Genomic DNA, 24,944 nt, shown 5'->3' on the forward strand with positions numbered 1-24,944 from the left:
GGGCCATATCTTATCACTTAACAATAGAAGTTAACAAGTACTGCATACTTTGTTTGGAAATTAGATATAGGAATAATAGAATTACTCTTGCCCACTGAAATAAAAATAATAATAATAAAAGAAGTAGGCCCTGCTTTGGCTTTATTTCCTTTTATATCACTCTCTTTATTTAAACCTAATCACTTTATATAATCTGTCCTTCCCATTTGAATTTATACAATGTAAGAAACAAGGATTCTAATAGTCTAATTTTTATGTAATTGTCCTGTCTATGGTTATGTCATGTCACAATTATGTTTGAAACAAAATCTTTGAATACCTATCTGGATAGTTTATGCCAAAATAGGCATGAGTTACCTAGCTGAAATAAAAATTAGAATTTTTTCTTGTTGTCTGTAGTATCCATATAATTGTTGTGATTCTTAGCTTCATATTGTATGGGTATGTTTTCCCCTTAAGTATTCACTATGTTATAAATTTTATTTTTCTGTATGGTGTTAAAGTTTTATTTTTTAAATAAAAAAAACTATTAATTTGGATAACAAATAGAGGAAATTAGAAAACTAGGTGGGATATAAGTGAGGAAAATGAATTGACTTATTTATTACTGATGAGGTAATTAAATTCCTTTAGGTAAAAATATTTGGTTAGATACACATAAAAATTTACAGAAATTGATATGTTTGAAAGTCAATAATGTTATTTCATAAAGAGTTCTCTTATCAAATCAAGTGCTCTCTGGAGACCCACAAAGAAACCCAACAGAACACTTATCAACAGAACAAAATCCTTAAATGGACAGCATTTTACTGATTATGGGCACTCTTGTTTTATTCACTTAGAATATTTAAGGTTATTGTTATATCATATTCANAATTCCCAGTCAGGGCACATGCCTGGGTTGCAGGCCAGTTCCCTGCAGGCCAACTCCCAGCAGGGGATGCACAAAAGGCAACCATACATTGATGTTTCTCTCCCTCTCTCCTTCCCCTCTAAAGGTAAATAAATAAATAAAATCTTTAAAAAAAATATTTGGTTAGATACACATAAAAATTTACAGAAATTGATATGTTTGAAAGTCAATAATGTTATTTCATAAAGAGTTCTCTTTTCAAATCAAGTGCTCTCTGGAGACCCACAAAGAAACCCAAAAGAACACTTATCAACAGAACAAAATCCTTAAATGGACAGCATTTTACTGATTATGGGCACTCTTGTTTTATTCACTTAGAATATTTAAGGTTATTGTTATATCATATTCAACTCATTAGTACATAAGTGGATTTGGAAATTGTCCAGATTTCAGTAAGATAACTGACCACTTTCCAATATAAAAGGCTGAACAGTTTTATTACATGAATCTTAGTTTTCTTAAATCCTATGCCTTTTTGGTGAAAAGGGTATCATTTCATGTCTGGGCTCATTTTTTTTATCTATCAAAAACTTAAATTCCACTCAGATTACTCTTGATAGATCCAGAGAGGAACCATTTATTTGTGTTGGCAGTGGTGATTGAAGACCGTATTGTCACAGAGACTCAGCTTTCCCTCAAGGTCAATGAGTTGAAATCTATAGGGAATTAAAATTTAGTCCAAATAGAGAGCCATAGATGATGGCCTATGATGAGCAGCTGAAGCAGCATTACCAGTGGCGAAGGACAGATTCAGATGCTGTGCTTTCTACCAACCACTTAGGTGAAGAGAAAAAGAAAAGAGCCTTAAATTCTATTGCCTTCATATAAAAATATAATTTGTACAAACTACCATGTACTTCATATTCAAATAAAAAATTTTAAACAATCTATCTCTCTGGTAAAACATATTAATTAATTTTTCCAAGTTTTGCAAAATGCTGAGTGTTTTTTATTGCCTCAACATTTACATCTACTCATAAATGATATTCTATCACTTCTCCAAAGCACTGTAATGCTTGCAAAGGTGTCTGAATTTTTGTTCTCTACTATTGTTTTTGTTTGTGCTAGCCTCTAAAATAGCATTCTTTCAGATATTTCTTCATTCTTTATAAAATCACCAATAACCTCTCTGTGGTCCTCAATATAAATGAAAAATATTATCTTAGCCAATAGCTGGTACGATGTAGCTGATGCTAAAATTTCATTTTATAAGGTAAACATACAACCTGAATAAGTTAGTAACACGATATTTTTCTTATTTAATTAGAAAAACAATCAATTAGTAAGTGATATCTGAGTACTTCCTCAGTGTACTTCCCATATCTCTAAGGCCAAATAGACTGAAAAGGAGCTTAGCTATTCAAAGGGCAGCTCTTGGAGGCAATGCCCCTCCCTTTTTTCATCACAGTATTCTCAGTGCCTAGAACAGTGCCACACACTTGACAGGTACCCAATTGTTATTTCTTTTATTCAGGCAGGGTGAAATGGGAAAGCCACGCTCTTGCTGATGTCAAAGAGCTCAGATTCCCAGGGTGTAGGAGTCGTATTTTCCTTATTCCTAAGCCTCTGCACATTAGCACATTTGGAAAAAACTTCTTGATAGTTGTTTCATTTTGCCAACCATGCATTCTACATTCAAACTATGGGCATCGGCTTAGCTACCTCAGGGGCAATAGGGCTGACACAGTAGAGAAAGGGGATGAAGAACCTGCTGACAACGGTGTGAAGAAACGGTCAAAGTTCTCAGTGAGGAATTAATGAAGAGGAGACAGATGACATAACGCCATCTGAAAAGAAGTCCTTGCAGCCTGAACTATTAACTAGCCAGGCAGGTAAGCACTGAAGTTCCTGTGTTAGGGTTAGAAAACAACCTGAGAAAACTAAATTAGAACAAAGACCACATGTACTTTAACAAATATGACTATACAGAGGTGTTGTATAATGATTTTCATTAACCCAAACTATTATATTTATCTCTGTCAAAATAAGAGCTCTGACTGAGCTGGAACCTACTGAGGACAATAAAAGAAAAAAATTGATGAAAGAAGAAAGACAGTGAGGATTCAATGAAAATGGAAGGATTTTCTCTAAGGCACTAATGGCATAAAGCAAAAGGAGTAAAAGGATTATGTTTAATGATGATGAAGAAAGACATTCAGCAGAGTTGCTCAAGGAGACCACTTGTGAGTCCGGAATGCCAAGAGGTCAGCTCTGAGGGCTGGTTGGAGATGGATCGTTTATGTGTGACGTAATCACTTCAATCTTTAGCTCAACAGCATCTTTGATGAATGTTTGAATCTGATCAAGCAGGTCTTTTGAGAAAAAGGTATTTTCATAACCGTTTTAATTCTGTCAAAGGGAACTTGGCAATTAGTTGACATAAAGTAAAATAAGAATAATTATTATTTCAAAATGCTAAATGTGGTTAGAGTAGAAATAGGCCTGGTTTCCTCTGTTTTAATACTGCTAAGTGCTATTCATGGTCAGTAACAACGTCGGGAGCCCTGGCTCCGTCCATCACTGTGGCTCATGGACACTGATTCCTCTGTAGTAGATTTGGGATTTTGAAATCAAATGCATTTTATGTCTCCATTCATATCCTCTGCATGAATTAACTGATTGTCTCTGAGGCACTCAATCAGTTGCGGCGGGGGGAGTCCAGTGTTGAAAATTTGCTATCAGAATGTGTAAAGTAATTTTTGAACTAGGACGAGAATGGCATTTCTGAGTATCAGAGGAGTGCCTACAAGTTTGCACAGTTTGCTATACATCGGTCAGGGCAGGAGTAAAGATTCCATGACAGGTGCCACTCGTATGCCCCAGAGGCAATGACCAGGAATGTCATCACCTTGGTCCTTACAGATTACCACCTGCTGCAGTTGAAATGAGCTTGTATGAAGTGTAAACCCAGCCTACACTTGTCAGATGGCAAATTCAGCTCTTGAGTCACGGTTATAGTAGGATAGGACACACATGAGGAAATCTAGACAAATATTTGTTTCACTATCTAAGCTAACACAACAGGAGAACACGGCAAATTCTCTGGACATGCACATTATGAATCAATGTGCATTTTGATAAGATTAACTTTACCATATCAACAGCATGCATTATTATAGAGAACACATGTTAAGTAGAAGGCATGGGAGTGGCTTTGAAAAATAGCACATTAAGCAACAAAATGCTCAATAATAGGCATTTTAAAATACAGAACACACCACCTGACTAGATTGAAATAATCACAGCAGAGCTCTGCATCACCACAGTAACTTACTGGATGACAAAAATCTCCTTGCGTCTAAAGAAAAATGAAGAGTATCTGGAAGTAAAGATTCATTAATAATTTAGTATACAAACAGTGCATTACTTTTCATTTCCTAGTATAAGAACATGTGCATTAAATATCTTAATCTTTATTCTACTTAAGGCCATTTGTTGTCCTGGTCTCACATATTGGTCAGACATTTCTTATTTGGAATTCTCATGTTTTTGCCATTGCTTGTAAAATGGTTTAAGACAGAAGGAAAATTAACAACTGGAATCTACCAAAGAATGGATGGCATTAAAATGCTATTTTACATAGAATTCCTTTTTTTTTAGTCAAATCTTATGTATTTTTATTAAAGTCAAAGTAAGAATTGCACTACTAAAGACTGTCTAGTTTCTGCAAGTTTGAACTTAGGCTCAAATGCCATCACTTCTTTGCCTCATATCTTTAGAAAATAAAAAAATTTCAAAAGGAGTTCTTCCCAACAGGGGTGTCCAACCTGCAGCCTGTGGATGGCATGCAGCCCAGGATGGTTGTGAATGCGGCCCAACACAAAATCATACATTTACTTAAAACATGATATATTTTTTGTGACTACTGTCACAGTGTATTTATTGTGTGGCCCAAGACAACTCCTCTCCTTCCAGTGTAGCCCAGAAATGCCAAAAGATTGGACACTCCTGCTTAAAATCATTCCTTGATAGAAAATGCTTCCTGAAGAAGGAGCACTTGTCTGCTTGAGAGGGTTTATGTTGGTCTCAGTATCCCTGAGTCAAACACACATACACATAAATACAGGTATTATCTCCTTATCTCAGAATCAGACTTGGGCTGGCACCATGGCTGTCCTATTTGCTAGGTATATTACCTTGAATAGTTACTTAGAATCTCTAAGCATCTTTTGTTTTTCACTTGTAAACTGAGTTAGTAACTACTACAAAGATCATTACAAAGAAAGAGTTCCTTGAGATCATTATGTACAGAATTTAACACATAGTAATTGCTCATGAACAGTAGCAATTATTATGTTAGCAATCCTGATATGAAAATAGGTTAGAACAATTTTTAATTTTACAAATATTATAAATAACAATAATAACAAAATGAAACATATTCTGATTTACTGTTTACAAAGCACATTTGTAGGATTCTTTCAAATGGTAAGTTTCTGGAGGACATAGCTGTATGTTTAATAAAAATTCAACAAACAAGAAGGAAAGATATTCCTGAACTAGTAATTCAACTGTTTGCTTCATTTTGTTGAGAATTTTAATTCTATTCATTATTACTTGATTTGGCCTTGAATCTTAAAATAATGTACCATTACATTCACTTAATTAAAATAGGCAAGGTCCTTAGTATTGCAATGGTGCACAAAATTTCTAGGAAAAAAAATGAGGTTTAGAAGAAACTGAGTATTTGTCAAGTAAGAATATTAGAATCATTGAATAACATTGAATAATGAATATTCAATAACACTGAATAATGTTATTCTAGTTTTTCTAATTTAGTTACCACAGAAAACAAAACTTCTGTAACCTAGGGGGAAAAGGAGATGAAAAATTTTTTTAATTACTAGAATCTTTAACTTGTGATATTTAACTTTGTATTATAATTCTTTGGGAAGGTTGTCTGCATTACACTTAAATTAGTTAAAAAACAATTCACCAGGCCAGTCTCAGCAATCTTAGAGACAGATCTGTTTTACCTGTGTGTGTATTACTGATCTTGTCAATATTTTCTCTTAGAGAACTTTCTCACTTCAGTGAGTTAAGGGGCTGTGTTTTGAAGGAGTCATAACAAAATGTTTTGTATATTTGTTTATCATATAACAAAACCCAAGGGTCATTTGTTAACTTAGTAAATGTGAAATAGATAAGCCCAAAATATTAAATATTCTTTCTAATACATACAGCTTGCATTGTCTAAAACTTAAATATAAAATGTACATAATAAAATCATAAAATTATCATTCCAAATAAGAATTTAAAACATTATCTTGGTGTATCCTTCAATGTTCTCATGAAATTATAGAGTACTAAATCTTTCCTTCAGAAAAAAAGGATAAAGTGAAAGAATTCAGATGTTCTGTGAAACAAGGTAAGATACAATTAAACGATGAGTTTACATATACAACAATTATAGGATAAAACTTAGAATGTAAATAAAGAGGTAGATAACATAAAATAAATAATCTCTTAACTATAAAACAGACAATAATCTCTTAATCTCGTAACTAAAAAATCCCTCAAAATATTTAATACAAAATATCATAATGACTTTTATTTTTTGTTAACTAGATAACTTCCTAAAATTAATATTGGAATGACTGATTAGAAATTCTTTTTTACTCATTTCTCTTTTGGACATGTGAAGACATATAGCACTGAGGGAAATTAGCATGAAGAAATTGAGCAGGTTCTATGGAAAATAACATGCCTGAGCCTCAAGCAGAAAAGAGCACATGTTAACCAGATTGACTTAAAATAAAGTATTTAAGTTCTTTCTTACAAATAATAAAGACATATGGCACTCAACATTTTGGAAGCTAACACCAGCTCCTTGATTCTTCACTTCCAGAACCTACTATCTACCATCACTCTCTATGGCTCTGCTCTCACCAGCCCCATACGGCTTCGAGTAAGTTTAGATTTGGGATCTAATTATGAATCTATTAGTTACTACCTTTTTAGTCATATTTTCTAATGTATTAGTGACTTTATTAACACAAAGACTTCAGTAAGTAGTAAAATTGGAGATAGAGCTCTGTAATAGAAAATTAATGCCCAAACCACTTGACAGTTATTTTACTACATTTCTATAATAAATCAGGCAAAGCATATTATTCTGTGCCATTGGAATTACAGACAAGAATGTTTAACAGTCACAAATATTGAAATCGTAACAAACGAGAAAGTGAAAATGATTGACACTAAAATGTCCAAGCTTGCTCTACTCATTTTCTATGGGTATACATACTCATAGAAACATTACCCCATATTTCTATAGGGTAACACATACTCGTTTTCTATGTGTAAAAATAAATAAGAATTATTTGAAATATATTTGCAAGATACTTCTGCATTCTTCTACAAATAAAGTGACATATAAATAAATAAATATGAAAGAAATGTATAACAAGGAGTAAAGGTTAAGAGAGTAAAGGAATAATAATCTGTATAGTCCTCACCCACCTTTTCTATGAACCACCATGATAGTAACTTAAAAAACAACAGCAACAACAAAACCCAACCTAACACCATTGTGATAATGGCTGTGTTCTGAAGTGGAGGCAGGTACAAACTGTGAAAACACGCAGGTATAGGGACCTGCCCATACCAAAGCTCATCTAGAGTGGTAACCTCCTTAATGAAGGGTACTTTTTCTGATACTGTTTTTTTTTTTTACTTTATTATTGGATATCTGCTAAAAATTGACTTACTATGGACCTTTGGAGGATTAATAAGAAAATCTTTTTAAAAATGCTGTCAAAGAGGGAATTTTAGGGGAAGGAGGGAAGGATTTGAAGGAACTAGTATAAAGGACACAAGGACAATAACAAGGGGGGTGGAATTGGGAGGGAGGTGGGGAGGACTGGGGGTGGGCTGGGTTGGGGGTACAGGGCAGAAAACTACTAGAACACAATTTAAAATAAAATAAAATAAATGCTGTAAAAGTGCACACTTAGAAGTTCACATTTTTGTATGAACAAATTAAACTAAATTGTTCAAACAATTAAAATTAATTGCACTGAGAGATTTGAAGTTCTGTCACTTGCACACTTTGGGGCATAGAAGGGAGAGACTGGGCCCCCAGGCCTGCGGAAGGGGCACAAAGACTGGAGAAAGGAGTGCAGAAAGGCAGTTGGAAGGACACTCCTGAGACTCAGTTGGTCTGCAGGGAAAAAGGAGAAGAACTTCCTTTCACCAGGCAGGGTGGCCCTTCAGACACTGAGAAACAGCCTCAGAGTAGTGATGCTCTGTTGCGTCTCTAGCGTGTGGTTGCGCTTGGGCAGGTTACCTTAGGAACCGATTGATCTTTTATATATAATATTTCTTATGTTGAAAACTGTGTCCTGGGCAATCCATAACCATCTTACACATAGTCTTTGGAGCAATATCCATTTTAGAATTAGAATTAACATAGATAAATATCTTAACAGAAAGAAGATTCCATACATGACAAACCAAAATACCTTTTAATTTAGTGATAACACAAAATAACTTTCATTCTATTGCATTTGGAAGGCTCCTGCCTATGAAGCAACACTTCGCTCTATATCGCATTTTAGGTATTTAGACCTGCTGGAAATATTCTTGCAAAGTCAATCTATTAGGCAAAGGCCACATTTTGTAAATGACAGCTATAAATGATTGATTTTCAGTTCAAGATCTTTGATGCCATATTTTCAGAGTTAATAATTTTAAAAAGTTAAAATGATTGTTTTATAACAATTGTCTTATGTTTATTTAAGCTTCATAAAATACTGGCTTTTAAAAGAATGTAAACAAGATAGCTTGATAATAGTTTTTATTAAGAATTTGATAAATTATTCAAATAGACAGAAGTTTTTCAAATATGCCAACATTTTGAACAATTTATAATGGTTTTAAAGGGTTAAAAATAACCTATTCTTTAAAATTAAGCAGTTTACTATTCTCAGTACATATTAATGACATATAGTTAGTATATACACATTTACTTTTCCTTCCAAAGGTAATTTTACTTTACATTTAATTTTTAAATACTAAGTAATTAAAAATGAAGTTTTAATATACTATTTATACTTTTGATGTAATTTTATACTAAAATAAGAAGTTTTAAAGAAGGTTCTTGTGAAAGTAAATGATATTGTGTATTTCTGTATTTTAATTATTTTGAACTTGTGATTAAAATGTGGAACTTCCAGAAAATCTGCTGCAAAAAATCTATCATATAAAGTGAATTATTGATATAATTTTAAATGTTTAATGTGTAAAAATATTTGTCTCAGAAAAAAAAGGCGTGGTTGAACACTAGTCCAAGGTTCAGATTGAACTCTAGGTATTAAGAAGATTAAGTGATTCTCTGAACATCAGTGAGAAGTGTGTAGAAGTTGGAGGTCACCCTTTGAAAGAAGATCTCTGTGACCTGTATAAATAGGAGCCCCACAAACACTTCCAACAAGCATAGGTCAGAACAGGGTCATGGCTCCAGGCCCTCTGGACCACTGTACACCCGGTGGAGTGTGCTCACCGTGTTAATCTCTCATCCTTCAGTTCCAGGTCAGCCACTGTGATGAGCTGATCCAGCTTGAATTTAGTGTCAATAATTTCTGCATCTCGAGGAGAGTATGTGCCGCCTTCTTTCTGCTTCTGACGAATTCTAAAGCATAATCCAGTCCAAGAAGGGAATACCACAGAAAGCATATGAATTAGGTTTAATTTTCAAGTAAAGATATTAGTCAAATAATTTCTTTGTTGGAATCACTTCTCTGAATATACTATAAATTTATAGCTACTCAATTGATTTTTCAATTTTAATTCCATAGAACCTATTCTACTATATAGTTTTTAACATGTTGTTTTGTTAAAGTTTCAAATTTTAATGAGAATTGTTGATCAAGTCCTGAGCCACTGGCATATTTAAAATATAGAATAAATTAGACTGATTCTGTGTTTGTTATTTCTCCCCTCTAGCTGTCTTATAGATTTTTCACAAATAGGAAATATGCCAAAGTGGAAATAGCTCATTGCTATCAGCACCAATGCTGAAAGTCAATGCTCTGTTACTTTTAGAAACAAAGAACATTTTATAGACATGAAAATACATAAAAATGTGTTTTGAACTGCCTTAATAACTTTTTTAAAATACTGTGAATTCTATAATCTTTACTTACAACGAGAAAAGTCAAGTTCAAAGATAAAAGTCAAATGCATCTGAAAATCAAATTAAAATCTTTTCGTTTTAAGCCATTTACATTATTTTATGGCACAGGTGGTATATGAAAAAGTAACATTTAGCTATTTTATCTCTTTGACATTCCAAACATGTATTATTTGTTATACATTATATACTGCAGATGATACAGGAAGCCTAAAATACTGTCCTTACCCTCAAGGATGCTACAATTTACTCAAGGAGCAGAATTTAAGTTTACAAAAAAACATAAAAAGAGAAAAAAGATTAAAATTACAACTCATAAGAGAGTAACCAATTAGTTTCAGATGTTGCATGAGTGACTGTAACTCTCATTATTTTGAGGAAGTAGAGAAGTGGAACTGGACTCTGTTCCAGAATGAGGAGGAGGAGGAGGAAGCACAGTCTGGTGCACTGAGCAGCAGCGGAGTGGTACAGAGAGTCTAAGGAATGTCTAGATGAGAATATACCCATTTGGCTAAAGAGATGTAGGGAAGTTGTAGGGAAGAAGGGAAGACCATTTCCTGCCCACATAAGGAGTTCGTCCTGTAAGGGCATGAGAAGGCAAAAACAATTTTAGAGCAGGGAAAATTTATAAATATGGCTGATAAGTGCCCCCTTAGGGACAATGTCCACGTCTTACACAAGGTATCTTTCTTCTTCTTCTTCTTTCTTCTTTCTTCTCCTTGGGCTTCTTCTTCTATCACCATTTATTCACCCTCTAACCTCTTCCATGTTACCTGCTCCCCACACCTCTCCTTCCCTCTGGTAATCACCATCCGGTTGTCCGTGTCCAGGAGTTTTTTCTTAATCTCTTCACCTTTTCACCCAGCCCCCTACACTCCCTCCCCTCTGACAGCTGTCAGTCTGTTCTCTGTATTTATAAGTCTGTTTCTATTTTGTTTGTCTATTTTGTTCATTAGATTTCACATACAGATGAAACCCTATGGTATTTATCATTTTCTGGCTTCTTTCACTTAGTACAATACACTTAAGGGCCGTCCATGCTATTGCAAAAGGTAAGTTTTTTTTTAAGGCAAGTAGTATTTTTCATTGTGTAAATGTATCACAGCTTTTTTTGTACATTCATCTACTGATGGGCACTTGGGGCTGCTTCCAAATCTTGACTACTATAAATAAAATACAATGAATATAGGGTCGCATATTAAAATGCCTAGAATAATGATCGAACATCTGACTGAATCTGAGAGTGGTAAGTGGCATAAAAAACGTTTTTCAAGAATTTTTCAAACTACCCACCAAAACGATTTAAGAGATTCAAGATGAAATAGATTGTGCATGGAATTCAGCATATGTAACAACATTCTTAATAAAATTAAAATAGAACTTGGTGGGTTTTAAAGGAAATTAGTAGAATGAGTATTTTTACAAATGTAGGGTACCTTTAACTTGGTAATCTACCTTATGAAAGTAGATGTTAGGATCATAGTAAGATTTCCCTGAGGTAGTATAACCAACAGGTGAATTAAGAGGTGGATACTGAAAATTTAGAACACTTAGAAAATGTAGCACAGACATGTTGATAAAATTAATATTAAAAGGAGGCCACTACAGAAAGAAGTTGAACATCTTTGGTGGTATGCTTACTGTAAAAATTATCTGTTCCATATAAACTTTAAATTAGACTTAATTAAATACTTTTAAAAACCTATTAATAAACCAGTCACTCATAAATTATAAAAAAAATGTAGAAAGCCTAGCATTTTCTGTTTTTTGTGTGTGTGTGTGTGTGTGTTATCAGTTTATTGTCTCTCAGCTCTAAATCTATTCTTCTTTGCCCTGTCTGTAACATTGGGGCTAGACACTGTAACATTTCTCCTTTGCCAGCTATCGAGATGCCAAGCTTTGTCAATAAAGGACACTAGAGTGAACCTGCAAGGCTACAGGGAGAAGGAGACACTTCTCTTGTGGGTTCATGCCGAAATATTATTATTCATTGCGGGAGCCCAGCAGCCCACCTAGATGAGCTCTAGCTGCCTCTCCAGTGCTTTCTCTTCCCACAGGTGAGTGAGGACAAGTAGCTTCAGCTTATCCACAATATCCAGCCAGGCAGGCTGCTTCTTCAGGCCCATTCCAGTCTGCTTACCCTCCACCAATGATGGGTAGCTTCTAAAGAACAGCTCTCGCCCCTTCCCTCTGCCATATTTTTGCACAGTGACAGGTAATAGGCTACATATGCTCTCAGTAACCATTCCTTGTTAGCCCTGGGAGTGGGCCTTTTCTACTTCTTAGCTCCTTTGTTGCCTTCTCTCTCTCATCCTAGAGGGAGCTTCTGCTTGCTGCACTTACTACTTCTGAACCTTTAGAGTTCTCTTTACCTCCTATAGTAGTCAACTATTTTTATTAGTTAACAATTCTTTTTATTAAATATTTCCCATTCAGGAAACTGTTGTGGACTCTCCCTTCTGATTGGACTGAGACTGAATAATGCCCACAAAGGAATGTGAGTACAAATAATTCTCACCTTGCAAATGCAAAAACTGCTGTCCCAAGAAGAATGATTGAAAGGATACACAAAGTGACTGAAAGAATAATCTCCACAGTTCTTTCTGAAAGTCCTTCACCTGAATAGGAGGAAGTACGATATCATCGTTAATTATTATGGAACGCTATCTTGGCTCTCAAAACAAAGAAATATTTTCTTGGAATATTGTTCCAGAATGCTAATAAAATGTATAGATTTGTTTGTTCCTCTTCTCCTACATCTTCTAAATTTGGGACTTAGTCCTTGAACCTCTTCTTGTTTTTTTTTTAAATTTTATTTATTTATTTTTAGAGAGAGAAGAAGGGAGGGAGAAAGAGAAGGAGAGAGACATCAATGTGTGGTTGCCTATCGTATGTGCTCTCCACCAGGGACCTGGTCCGCAACCCAGGCATGTTCCCTGACTAGGAATTGAACCAGTGACACTTAGGTTCGCAGGCTGGCATTCAGTCCACTGAGCCACACCAGCCAGGGTGGACCTCTTCTTTTTTCTACTAAATACACTCACTTGGTGAGCGCAACCAGCCTCATGGCTTTAATTTTCATCTATATAATGCTGTCTACTTAATTGTTACCTATTGAACTTACTTGTACAACCAACTGCCTCATGGAAGTATAATTAAAGTTAAAATATCAATACTTCCAAAGCTAACCTCCTATACTTCTATACTTTCAAATGCATCCCTCCACCACTAGTTGAAGGCAACTTCATTGTTCCAGTTGCCCAGGCCCCAAATCTTACAGTCATACATGATACTCTCTTAGAACACATCTAAAATCTTTGAGGAAATCCTGTTGGCTTTATCGTCAAGTTATATGCTCTTTGCACTAAAAGAAACTAGGAAAACTTGAATGGTATTTCTAAAGTGGGAGTAGGGAACATGATGAATTTACATAACTAATGGAGTTTGAAAGCTAAGAAGTTTTCAAAGACTGATAATATAAGAACAAAAGACGCTCTTGAAGACGTTTCTATTGGTCAAAGAGGGAACAATTCAAACTTCATAATAAATAAAAACTGAAATTGATGGAAACAGTCAATATATAACAATTCATACATTGTAAAAAAATTTAATGAAAGAAAAATTTAAAAATACCAATTTGTAAATATTGGTTAGAGAAGACAGCCACTCCCTTACTTCAAAAATGTGTAATTAAAGAAAGAAGATTAGGCATGTTTTCTGGCTTTCTCATATGAACTATAATTTATGAGTTTACCACAGGCCTAGTTAAGGAGGTAAATCTCTACATTGGAGAATAATTCTGTTTAATAACTGTAGAAGGAATAATAAAATTAGAAATTTACAATATTACATTCAGGAAAAACTGATTCAGGTAACAATCATAAATGCATTTTGAAATGATTAGTAGGAAGACTGACAGAAAATTGAATATTTATAGAATGCTAAAATAATGCCCTACAGATTATTTGGTTACACAAGGGAAAAAATGATGTCCCAATGAGGAATCGTGCTGTCACTACTACTAAATTTACGGATCAATCCTGATATCATTGAAAAGGTGACAACAAAGTATTATAAATCTTCTGATGTGATGTATTTTGATTTAGACATCAACACCTTTAAAGAATTCCTGCCATAAACACTGATTGTGAATATTCAGACCTTTAGATCTTATTTCTAATTTATAAGAAAGTACTGAGAGGCAGAAAAAATAAATAAACAGAATGAAAGTAACCAGGCAAATTATGAATGTGGGGCCTCCTACAGAATGACTCATCTGGTTGCCTCAATGGGTCTATGTCACAGGGGAAAAAAGAGGGGAAAAAGTCTCTTTTAGATTAAAAGAGATGAAGAGACTCAATAATCAGAGAAAGTATGTGAACCTCTTATTAGGACCTTTTTAAAAAAAGATTTTATTCATTTATTTTTAGAGAGAAGGAAGGGAGGGAGAAAGAAAGGGAGAGAAATATCAATGTGTAGTTGCCCCTCATGTGCCCACTATTGGGAACTGGGCCCACAACCCAGGCACACGCCCTGACTGGGAATTGAACCTGTGACCCTCTGGTTTGCAGGCTGGTGCTCAATCTACTGAGCCACACCAGCCAGGGCTCTTATTTGGATCCTGATTCAAATGAAGTATTAGAAAAATATTAGAGGATGTTTTTAAAATGTATGTAACTTTATATAATATCAAGAATTTATTGTTAATTTTATTTAACTGTGAAAATGATTTATGTGTACTTATAGAGAAGCATAGTAAAATATTTCAGGATAAAATGTAATGTATTCTGTGATTTACTTTAAAATACTTTGGAAGTAAAAGAACAAATGCATAGAATTATGGCACTGTGTTAAAATTATTAAATATAGACTTACAGTCAAGATGGAGGTGTAGGTGGAAATACTGGGCCCCCTCACACAACCAAAATTAAGAACAGCAAAGATTTGGAAACAAAGACACAACTAGAACGGACAGAAAATTGAACTGTACAGAAGTCCAACAACCACACTGGTAAGAGTGGCAGAATCGGCAGCCTGTGGAGAGGGGTCGCAGCAGGAAAAGGCGGTGCTTGGCAGACCTGGGTGCACAGGTGGCGTGGCTAGCAGACCCCCAGTGTGAGGAGGAAACAAGCAGACCCAGTGAGGCATTCGAGGTCACTGGCTGACCTCGGTCACACATTCTCGTGCAGATAAATCAGGCAAAAATGGACAGTAAGACAGACTGCAGGCAACCCAGTGCCCCAGGGCCTGGAAATAAAGCCTAAAACCACCCATTGAAAAGGTGTGGGGAGAGACTCCCAGCCCCACAGCAGAGTTTGTTGGAAAGACCCACAGGGTCCTAGATCATACATAAGCCCACCCACCTGAGAACCAGCATCAGAAGGGCCCAATTTGCTTGTGGGAAGTTGCAGAGGGGACTGAAATCTGAGATAGAGCAGAACAAGCCTCATTGGTCCCTCTCTGACCCCACCCCCAAAGACAGTGTCACAACCCAGCCAGGGGGGTTGCCCTGCCCTGGTGAACACCTAAGGCTCCGCCACTCATACCAAACAGGTGCGACCTGACCAAAAAATTCTGGCTCAAACAGAAGAACAAATCAAAGCCCCAGAGTCAATACTTTTTAAAATATTTTATTTATTTATCTTTAGAGGGGAAGGGAAGGAGAGAGAGAGAGAAATATCAATGTATGGTTGCCTCTGGTGTGTCCCCTGCCAGGAACTGGCCTGCAACCCAGGCATGTGCCCTGACTGGGAATCAAACCGCAATACTCTGGTTCGCAGGCCCACGCTCCATCCACTGAGCTACACCAGCCAGGGCAGAGTCAATACTTTTAAGTGACCAAGACATAACCAACCTATCAGATGCACAGTTCAAAATACTGGTGATCATGACGCTCACGGAACTGGTTGATTCTGGTTGCAAATTAGATGAAAAAAATGAAGGCTACACTAAGTGAAATGAAGGAAAATGCACAGGGAACCAATAGAGATGAAAAGAAAACTGGGACTCAAATCAATGGAGTGGATCATAAAGAAGGAAGAAACAACCAAATAGAAAAGAATGAAGAAACAAGAATTCAAAAAAATGAGGAGAGGCTTAGGACATCTTTAAATGTTCCAACACCCAAATTATAGGGGTACCAGAAGAGGAAGAGGAAGAAAAATAAGTGGAAAACTTATTTGAACAAATAATAAAGGAGAACTTCCCCAATCTGGCAAAGGAAATAGACTTCCAGGAAGTCCGGGAAGCTCAGAGAGTTCCAAAGAAGTTGGACCCAAGAAGGAACACACCAAGGCACAGCATAATTATATTACCCAAGATTAAAATGAAGGAGAGAATCCTAGAAGCAGCAAGAGATAAGGGGACAGTCACCTACAAAGGAGTGCCCATCAGACTGTCAGCTGATTTATCCAAAGAGATCTTATAGGCAAGAAGGGGCTGTAAAGAAGTATTCCAAGTCATGAAATGCAAGGACCTACATCCTGTATTATGTGAATTATTCTATGGACACCCAACAGGTCTCCCTGTCTACCCTTGTCTTATTTCCATCTATTCTCAACATAGCAGCAAGAGTCCTCCTTTATAAACATTGTCTGCTTAAAAGACTCCTCTCTAACAGAGAAAAGCCAAAGTTCTTCCAAGGAACTATTTGACCTTGTCCCTCATTAACTCTCTGGTTTCCTGTGACCTCTGACTTTCTCTCCAATCTCTACCTTGTTCACGCCTCTGGAGATGTACTGGCCTCCTTATTGTTCCTGGAACACACTAAGTCACTTTTGACATAAAGCTTTTGCACCAGCTTCTTCCTCTGCCTGGAAAGATGTCTCCCTTGTATATCTGCTTAGAGAGCCATTTTACTACCTTCAAGAATTTGATTCTCAGGTAGCACCAACCACCTCTTAGGAATGTATAGTTGCCTCCAAATTCATATGTTGAAGCTCTAAATCTGGACTTGAATAAATTTAGAGTAAGGAAGTAATTAAGTTTAAATGAGATCATAAAGGTTGGACCCAATCCAGTAAGATCAATAGGACTGGTATCCTTATCAGAAGAGACACCAGAAAGCTGGCTTTCTGCCTCTGTACACACACACTAAGGAAAGGCCATGTGGGATAGTGTGAAGAAGGCCTCCTACAAGCCAGGGCGAGAGTCCTCACCAGATACCAAATTGACTGCAACCTCGATCTTATACTTTTTAGCTTTCAGAACTGTGAGAAAATAGATTTTTGTTGTTTAAGCCACCAGTCTATGGTGTTTTGTTATGGAAGTCCAAGAAAACTGAGACACCACCCTTAAAAAAATATATATACAGCTAGCTCACTTCCTGCCATCTCTGTTCTACATTTTCTGCACCCTGTTGTACTCTTTCTTTTCTCCATATCCCTTATCACATTTTAAAATTTATTTATTATCCTTAATATTTATTATATGTCTAGAATGTAAGCTCCTTGAAAACAGGGGTTATTATTTTATTCAAAACTTCCACTTTTAAGTGGCAGACACATAATAAATTCTCAATATATATTTGCTAAATTTACTAATGAGTAAAATATTAATTTTGTAATAGATATTAAGATTTTTCAGGTTGGATATCAGGCATTGAACCAAATAAGAAGATACAAATTATTAATCATTTATTTTAGATAACTACTAATTATAATTGTAATCAATTTAAATTTATATGATTTATAATATTACTGAAAAAAGTATTAAAGTCAAGTGACAAAATAAAATAGGTTACCTATCATACCATATGCAGGGCATAATGTTTCATATTTTTCCCTTGGTTTTATGCTTATGAAAGGTGAGCAATATAAAAGGGTTCCTGTGGCTGTTCTACAAGGTAGATTTAAGCAAACACTGGATCTTAAAGAATTATCAGAGTTTTACGGTCTTCTAGAATCACCAGCAACATTTAGAAGACATTAAAGCAGCGGGCAGCTCATAAACTATTTTAGATGCACCTTTTTTATATGTTAAAATAAGAATGGTTGGTTTGGTGAATTTTCACATGCTCACTCTAATTGCATGTGCTTGGGAAATGATACACAAAGATGAATAAAGAATCTTTATCAGGTAATACTGAATCACTGGACCTTAGAACTCAGCGGGGGGAAAAATGATATCACAGACCATAAAATGTTTTTTCATAGTAGATTACCATTTCAAAGCACCAGCCAACTGAAGTGAGGAAATGACATATAATGTATTAATAAACAACATATAATCCCTTGGGCACGTGTGTTACAAAAGTACCACTAGGAGAGGATAAAATATGCCTGGTTGTGAGAACAAATTTTGATTCATTGCTATGCATGTACACACAGAGCATTACCGGTAGAGAATGAAGACACTTCTATAAATCTTTTCATAGAAAATGGAATTCTTTCACCTAAAAATATAAACATGAATCCTTTTGGAATAAACACAAGTTGTTTCCTCACTAGACTTCAAATTCTATAAAAGGTCAAATTCAATTATGTTGTATTTGCATGATAAACAAATAATAATTATAAAGTACTAATTAAGTTTTCATCAGTATTATCTTTGATTGATTTTCATTATTTAAATACAGTATATGAATCTGATTTACATTAAGACAATTTTATATCTCTAAGAAGCTTAAGTTAAATGAGTTATAAAGTTTATAAGCTTTGCAATTTGTGGCTCTTGACTTAGGTACATGTTACATGATCTTATTATTATTTATATTATTATTAATCTTAGAGAGAACAAGTTCTTTTAACAGAACTTCAATAGAAGGAGATACTCTCCTTTGGCCTAGTCATCCTGGATATTCTAATACTGCACAAAAGTTTACTGAAAGTCACTCAATTTCATAATATAAGAAATATAAATTAAAATAACCTAGGTGCATATTATTACCATATATCAGATTGTCAACATTTTAGAAGTAGATAATGTAATGGTTTCCAAGGTATACGAAGTGTCACACTTACTCATTGCTAAAAAACAAAAAGGAATTATGGTATCTTTATGTGTAAAAATAAAGCATACTCATATGTGCATGTTAACTTCAAAAGCTAAGACAAGAAGGTGAAAAGAGAACAGCTGGAAATAATTTAGAATATTGAGAAGAGAAAATAGTACAGCAAGAATAGGAAGTCCGTGGGGGCAGAAACGTCACCCATAGTCATGAGACTGAGAGCCCCGGGGCACTTTGTAATTTTCTGGCAACAGATACTGGTTACAAGCACAGCGTTGCTGGCTGAAGTCATGGTGCCTGGGTCTAAAAGCTGATGCTGCCACTTCCTAGCCCAGTAACCCTGGGCAAATTGCTTAAAGAGACAACTTCTTTCTTTTTTCCTTTTTTAAAAAATCTAATTATTGTTCAAGCACTGTTTTCTGTCCTTTACTCCCATTCCAGCCCACCCCCCCCAGCGCTCCCCACCTCCCTCCCATTTCCACCCCCCCTTAGTTGCTGTCCTTGTGTCCTTTATACTAGTTCCTGCAAATCCTTCCCCTTTTCCCCTGAAATTCCCTCACCTCTGGTCACTGTCAGCCTGTTCTCTATTTCAGTGTCTTTGTTTTATTTTGCTTGCTTGTTTGTTTTGTTGTTTAGGTTCCTGTTAAAGGTGAGGTCATATGGTATTTGTCTTTCAATACCTGGCTTATTTCACTCAACATAATGCTTTCCAGTTCTATCCATGGTGTTGCAAAAGGTCGGAGCTCCTTCTTTCTCTCTGCTGCATAGAATTCCATTGTGTATACGTACCATAGCTTTTTGATCCATTCATTTACTGATGGGCACCAAGGTTGCTTCCAGCTCTTGGCTATTGTAAATTGTGCTGCTATGAGCATTGGTGTGCATAAGTTCTTTTGGATTGATGCTTCAGGGTTCTTAGGACATAATCCCAGCAGTGGAATTGCTGGGTTGAAAGGCAGGTCCATCTTTAGTTTTCATAGAAAATTCCATACTGTTTTCCATAGTGGTTGTACCAGTCTGCAATCCCATCAACAGTGAACTAGGGTCCCCTTTTCCCCACAACCTCTCCAACACTTGTTGTTTGTTGCTTTGTTTATGATAGCCATTCTCACTGGTATAAAGTGGTATCTCACTGTGGTTCTAATTTGCATCTCTCTGATAGCTAGTAATATTGAGCATCTTTTGATGTGTCTCTGGATCCTCTGTATGTCCTCCTTGGAGAAATGTCTGTTCAAGTCCTTTGCCCACTTTTTAAGTGGGTTGCTTGTCTTCCTAGAGTGGAGTCATGTAAGTTCTTTGTATATTTTGGAGATTAAACCCTTGTCTGAGGTATCATTGGCAAATATGTTTTCCCATACCGTTGGTTCTTAAAGAGACAACTTCTGATGTCTTACCAATAAATAGATGATAGATATAAGTCAGAGATCATGTCATAGGGTTGTTGTGAAGAACACAGGACGTTGATATATAAAAACATTTTTTAAAGTCTTGGCACATAAAAATATTTAGCATTTTTATTAATAAATATTTATTATATCCATTCATTCGTTCATCAGATTTAATTTCCCAGTTATTTTGTGAGATAGGTATTATTCTTCACATTTTGGAAATGAGACTTCAGAAGTTAATTTTTTAAGTAATTAACCCAAGGTCATATAAATTCCATATATGCCAAAAGTGCCTGAAATAACACCTGTCTAACCACAAAGTTCATGAGACCTACCCCCACATAAGCACTACCTCTTTAACATAATCAAACTTTCCTCTCTATCTCTGGTGTTTTGGAGGTAAGTGATTCTTTTGCTGAAAAAATACTAGAGGCTCTCTATTTCTGTTTCTAAGTGAGCATATTGGAACTCCTCACTATTAGCTTAGTAATTAAATGAGAAGTGTTATGACAGAAGAAAACATTCAGAGTGCCTTTGCTGTGGAGTTTAAGGTTTCATCTTGCTCAGCTTTAACGAAGTCCCGTAAGGTGCAGAAAGGAGTGTCTGGTTTTCAAATCACAAGAATCCTCTATAATTAAACCTTGTAATCAAAACACTGCCTACAGGCAGTTTCCAGAAACTGATGTGCTAAGGAGGGTTTTCAAAAAGTGTTTAAGAGGGATTCTTGTGAATTTTGTTAATAAAAAAGCTTATGTGCAATCTTGAGTGAAAAAAATCAAATCAGTTTTAAGTATTTCTTTAGTATTAAAATAATGGTGCATGTCATTTTCCACATTTATTTTTTAAAATTTTTATCAATAACTTTGTTTTTTCTCTTTTTTATCCGTGTTCAATTACAGTTGTCCACAGAGACTTCCCTAAGTGAAAACTCATCCTTATCCAGCCAAACTCTGCTTGGTTCCTTCTCACTTGGGCTGTTGTCAGTCCCTTTCACCAAAAAATCCTTTGAGTCCTTCAGTCTATGGTGATTCTTCTACCCATAATTTTAACTCCTAAATAATAATGTCTCTGAGAGGCAAACCACTACCAAAATGGTGTGTCTTGCAAGTGTATGCCCTGTACTAATTTAGAAACACAGGCTTGCAAAGGCTTTTAAATCCTGAAGATTTTATTGACAGGCAACTCCGCTTGGCATTCATTGCCTGTGGTATAAAATACCAGTGAATGAATGTGTATCTGCTGGTGGTTTAATGACCTGAACTGGACCTCTAGTTCTTTCACTGAAGTCTGGGATCACATACACACAGAAGTCTTTAGTAGGTTTGTTAAGAATGTCAAAAGCCAACAGCCAGTTGCAAAAGCTGTTATATACCCCAATACATGACATATTTGAGAGGAAAGGACTCGAACATTTTTTGTAACGTTAACATGACATCGGTGATATTATCACCAATGTGTTTCATTATTGGCTTGCTCCCATTCTCACAGTCATGAAAGCATTTTGCAATTGACCACTGACTATTGTAGAAATGGTCAACTTTGTATCTTTTAAAAATCATATTATATATTCCTTGTCAAAGAAGCTATGGCCTTTTATTTTTTTTCTTTTTAAAAAAATATATTTTATTGATTATACCATTACAATTGTTCTATTTCCCCCTTCATTCCCCTCCACCCTGCACAACCCCTCCCCCACCATTCCCCCCTTTAGTTTATGACCACATGTCTCAAGTTCTTTAGATTCTATATTTTCCCTCCTATTCTTGCCCTCCCCCTGTCTATTTTCTACCTACCATCTATGCTACTTATTCTCTGTATCTTCTCCCCACTTCTCCTCCTCCCACTCCCCTGTTGCTAACCCTCCATGTGATCTTCATTTCTATGGTTCCACTCCTGATCTAGCTGTCCTCTTGGTTTGCTTTTGTTTTAGGTGTGGTTGTTAATAACTGTGAGTTTGCTGTCCTTTCACTGTTCATATTTTTTATCTTCTTTTTCTTAGATAAGTCCCTTTAACATTTCATATAATAAGGGCTTGGTGATGATGAACTCCTTGAATTTGATCTTATCTGAGAAGCACTTTATCTGCCCTTCCATTCTAAATGAAAGCTTTGCTGAATAGAGCAGTCTTGGATGTAGGTCTTTGGATTTCATGACTTGGAGTACTTCTTTCCAGCCCCTTCTTGCCTGTAAGGTCTCTTTTGAGAAATCCGTTGACAGTCTGATGGGAGCTCCTTTGTAGGTGACTGTCCCCTTATCTCTTGCTGCTTCTAGGATTCTCTCCTTCATTTTAATCTTGGCTAATGTAATTATGATGTGCCTTGGTGTGTTCCTTCTTGGGTCCAACTTTTTTGGGACTCTCTGAGCTTCCTGGACTTCCTGGAAGTCTACTGCCTTGGCCAGATTGGGGAAGTTCTCCTTTATTATTTGTTTAAATAAGTTTTCCACTTGTTGCTGTTCCTCTTCCCCTGCTGGTACCCCTATAATTCAGATGTTGGAATGTTTAAAGATGTCCTGGAGGTTCCTAAGCCTCTCCTCATTTTTTTGAATTCTTGTAACTTTACTTTTTTCTCTTTGGTCATTTCTTCCTTCCTTCTTAATATTAAATCATGGATGCCGGCCATCTTTGGAGGGTGCTCTTTGGTGCCTATCCCATCTCAGTCAACCTGATTGCGCCAGAGAACCATAACATCCAATAGCTAGGTAGAAAACTGATGTGAGGGCAGAAACTGATGGCACTAAGTCCACTAACGAGCTAAGTGACTGGACTATTTTATATTCCATACTCCAAATCTGAACATCTCGTTTCGCCACAACTGAGGGTTGCACTTCTAGCAATTTCCTCGACTCCTTCTTGTCACTGTTTTATTAACTATAAATGACGAGAGAGCAGAACTCCCCATGTTCAATCCAGAATAAGTAAGACAGGACAAAAGCCTCTTTATTACACAGTTGCTATTTATCAGAAGAGGTCCCATAAAAGACTATTCTAAGGAAGCACTGAAAGGCTGTCCTTATTGCACTGGTCTACAAATAACGTGTGAACTCTGAGAAATTCGGTTATAAGTACACAAAACCCTTCCTTGTCACTTCCCCTCATCAACACAGCACCTTTCTACCTGCTGCACCCAGTCTATGTTTCACCAGCTCCTCCTTCCCTAGCCTTGGCAGCACCCTGTGCTCTGCCCTTCATTCCACATCTTTACATCCCTTCGAGGCTCCTGCTGCTAACCAGGGCACAAAAGCATTAATACCTGGACAACCAGGGTGCTGGTAGTTATGATTCCAAAGAAGGGATCAAGAACTGACTGTGTATTTCTGTTCCTTTCTTGAGTCAATTATTACATTCCACTCCCTAGCCTGTGAGAGTAAAGAAGAAAAAGAAGACAATATTTTTGGCCAAAATGCAGAAGGAGCCATCCTTGGTCAGAGGGAAGCCATCTGGCTGTGTCATAGGAATCATGTCCCTGTACACCATGGGACATGTGCTTGACCTTCCCCCTTTGTATGGCTTTTCATTCCCATTCCTATTACCCTGGATCTCTCAACATTGCCTCTCAGGTAACTGACTGAATGTGCCATCCTCACATCAATAACCTGTACGAAACCATTAAGCTCTGAGAGACATAGCACACAACACACAACACGGCACAGCAAGGCGGTCTCTTTTCAGCTCCTACTAAGTATCGTCTCCTTAAGACACATGAACCATTCATTTTGTCCTAGTCTCTTTTCTTCCATCAGCAAACACACCGGGATCACTAGTTAGCTGTGGTAATGGTCTCTGAATGCTGTAATCTCAAGGAAGTTTAGTTGATGCTATCAAGGCATTTACTAGAGTGGTGTCCCTGTGTGATAAAAGCACCTGTCAAATGCAGAAACACTCAAAGCAATTTCAATATGAAAAATCGAATCAGCCAGTTTAAAAATGATTAAATTTAGGCTAAAGTTAATCAAACCAGTGATTTTATGAATCTAGACTGAATAGCTAATCAATTTTTTATTCCTCAATAAACATCCATGTAGCAAGTCATATACCTCTCCTTCATTTCTTCAAGATCCAAAGTTTTTAATTAATTAATTAATTAATTAATATTTTAATTCTCACCAAGGATATATTTATTGATTTTAGAGAGAGAGGAAGGGACAGAAGGAAAAAGAGAAACAGTGATGTGAGAGAGAAACATCAATTGGTTGCCTCCTGTACGTGTCCCAACCAGGGATCGAACCTGCAACCTAGGTATATGCCCTGGACCAAGGACTGAACCCAAAACATTTTGATGTATGAGACAATGCTCCGATCAACTGAGCCACCCAGCATGGGCAAGATCCAAAGTTTTACAAACAAAACTGAGGCTGCAGAAGGTGGTTTTCTATACAGTTGATATTTAAAAAGTCTGGTGAGAATTGCTCATTGAAAATGGTAGAACAATTTATCTTTGTCCAGCTACAACTCTCACTAAAATCTACTGGTGCTCACGATATATCGTAATGTGCATCTGAGTAGCATGCAAAGTTCCACATTCTCAAAGTTTGGGGCAGCAGAAATTGGAAGTTGTGATTTAC

The 24,944-nt window shown here is 36.2% G+C and overlaps 1 protein-coding gene across 1 annotated transcript in view; it reads right to left on the bottom strand.

The window, feature by feature from the left end:
- The window catches only part of PTPRQ (protein tyrosine phosphatase receptor type Q), a 261,122-nt gene that overhangs the window by 33,795 nt on the left and 202,383 nt on the right, over window positions 1–24,944 (bottom strand). Inside the window, exons 52-53 of the mRNA XM_037042809.1 lie at window positions 12,565–12,664; window positions 9,417–9,545 (exon numbers count right to left, since the gene is read on the bottom strand). Of these exons, the coding sequence (XP_036898704.1) occupies window positions 9,417–9,545; window positions 12,565–12,664 (229 nt within the window). The remainder of the gene's footprint in view (window positions 1–9,416; window positions 9,546–12,564; window positions 12,665–24,944) is intronic.

The sequence above is a fragment of the Sturnira hondurensis genome, unplaced genomic scaffold (assembly GCF_014824575.4).
Source record: "Sturnira hondurensis isolate 20B ecotype Veracruz unplaced genomic scaffold, ASM1482457v3 Scaffold0003801, whole genome shotgun sequence".
NCBI classification, from domain to species: domain Eukaryota; kingdom Metazoa; phylum Chordata; class Mammalia; order Chiroptera; family Phyllostomidae; genus Sturnira; species Sturnira hondurensis.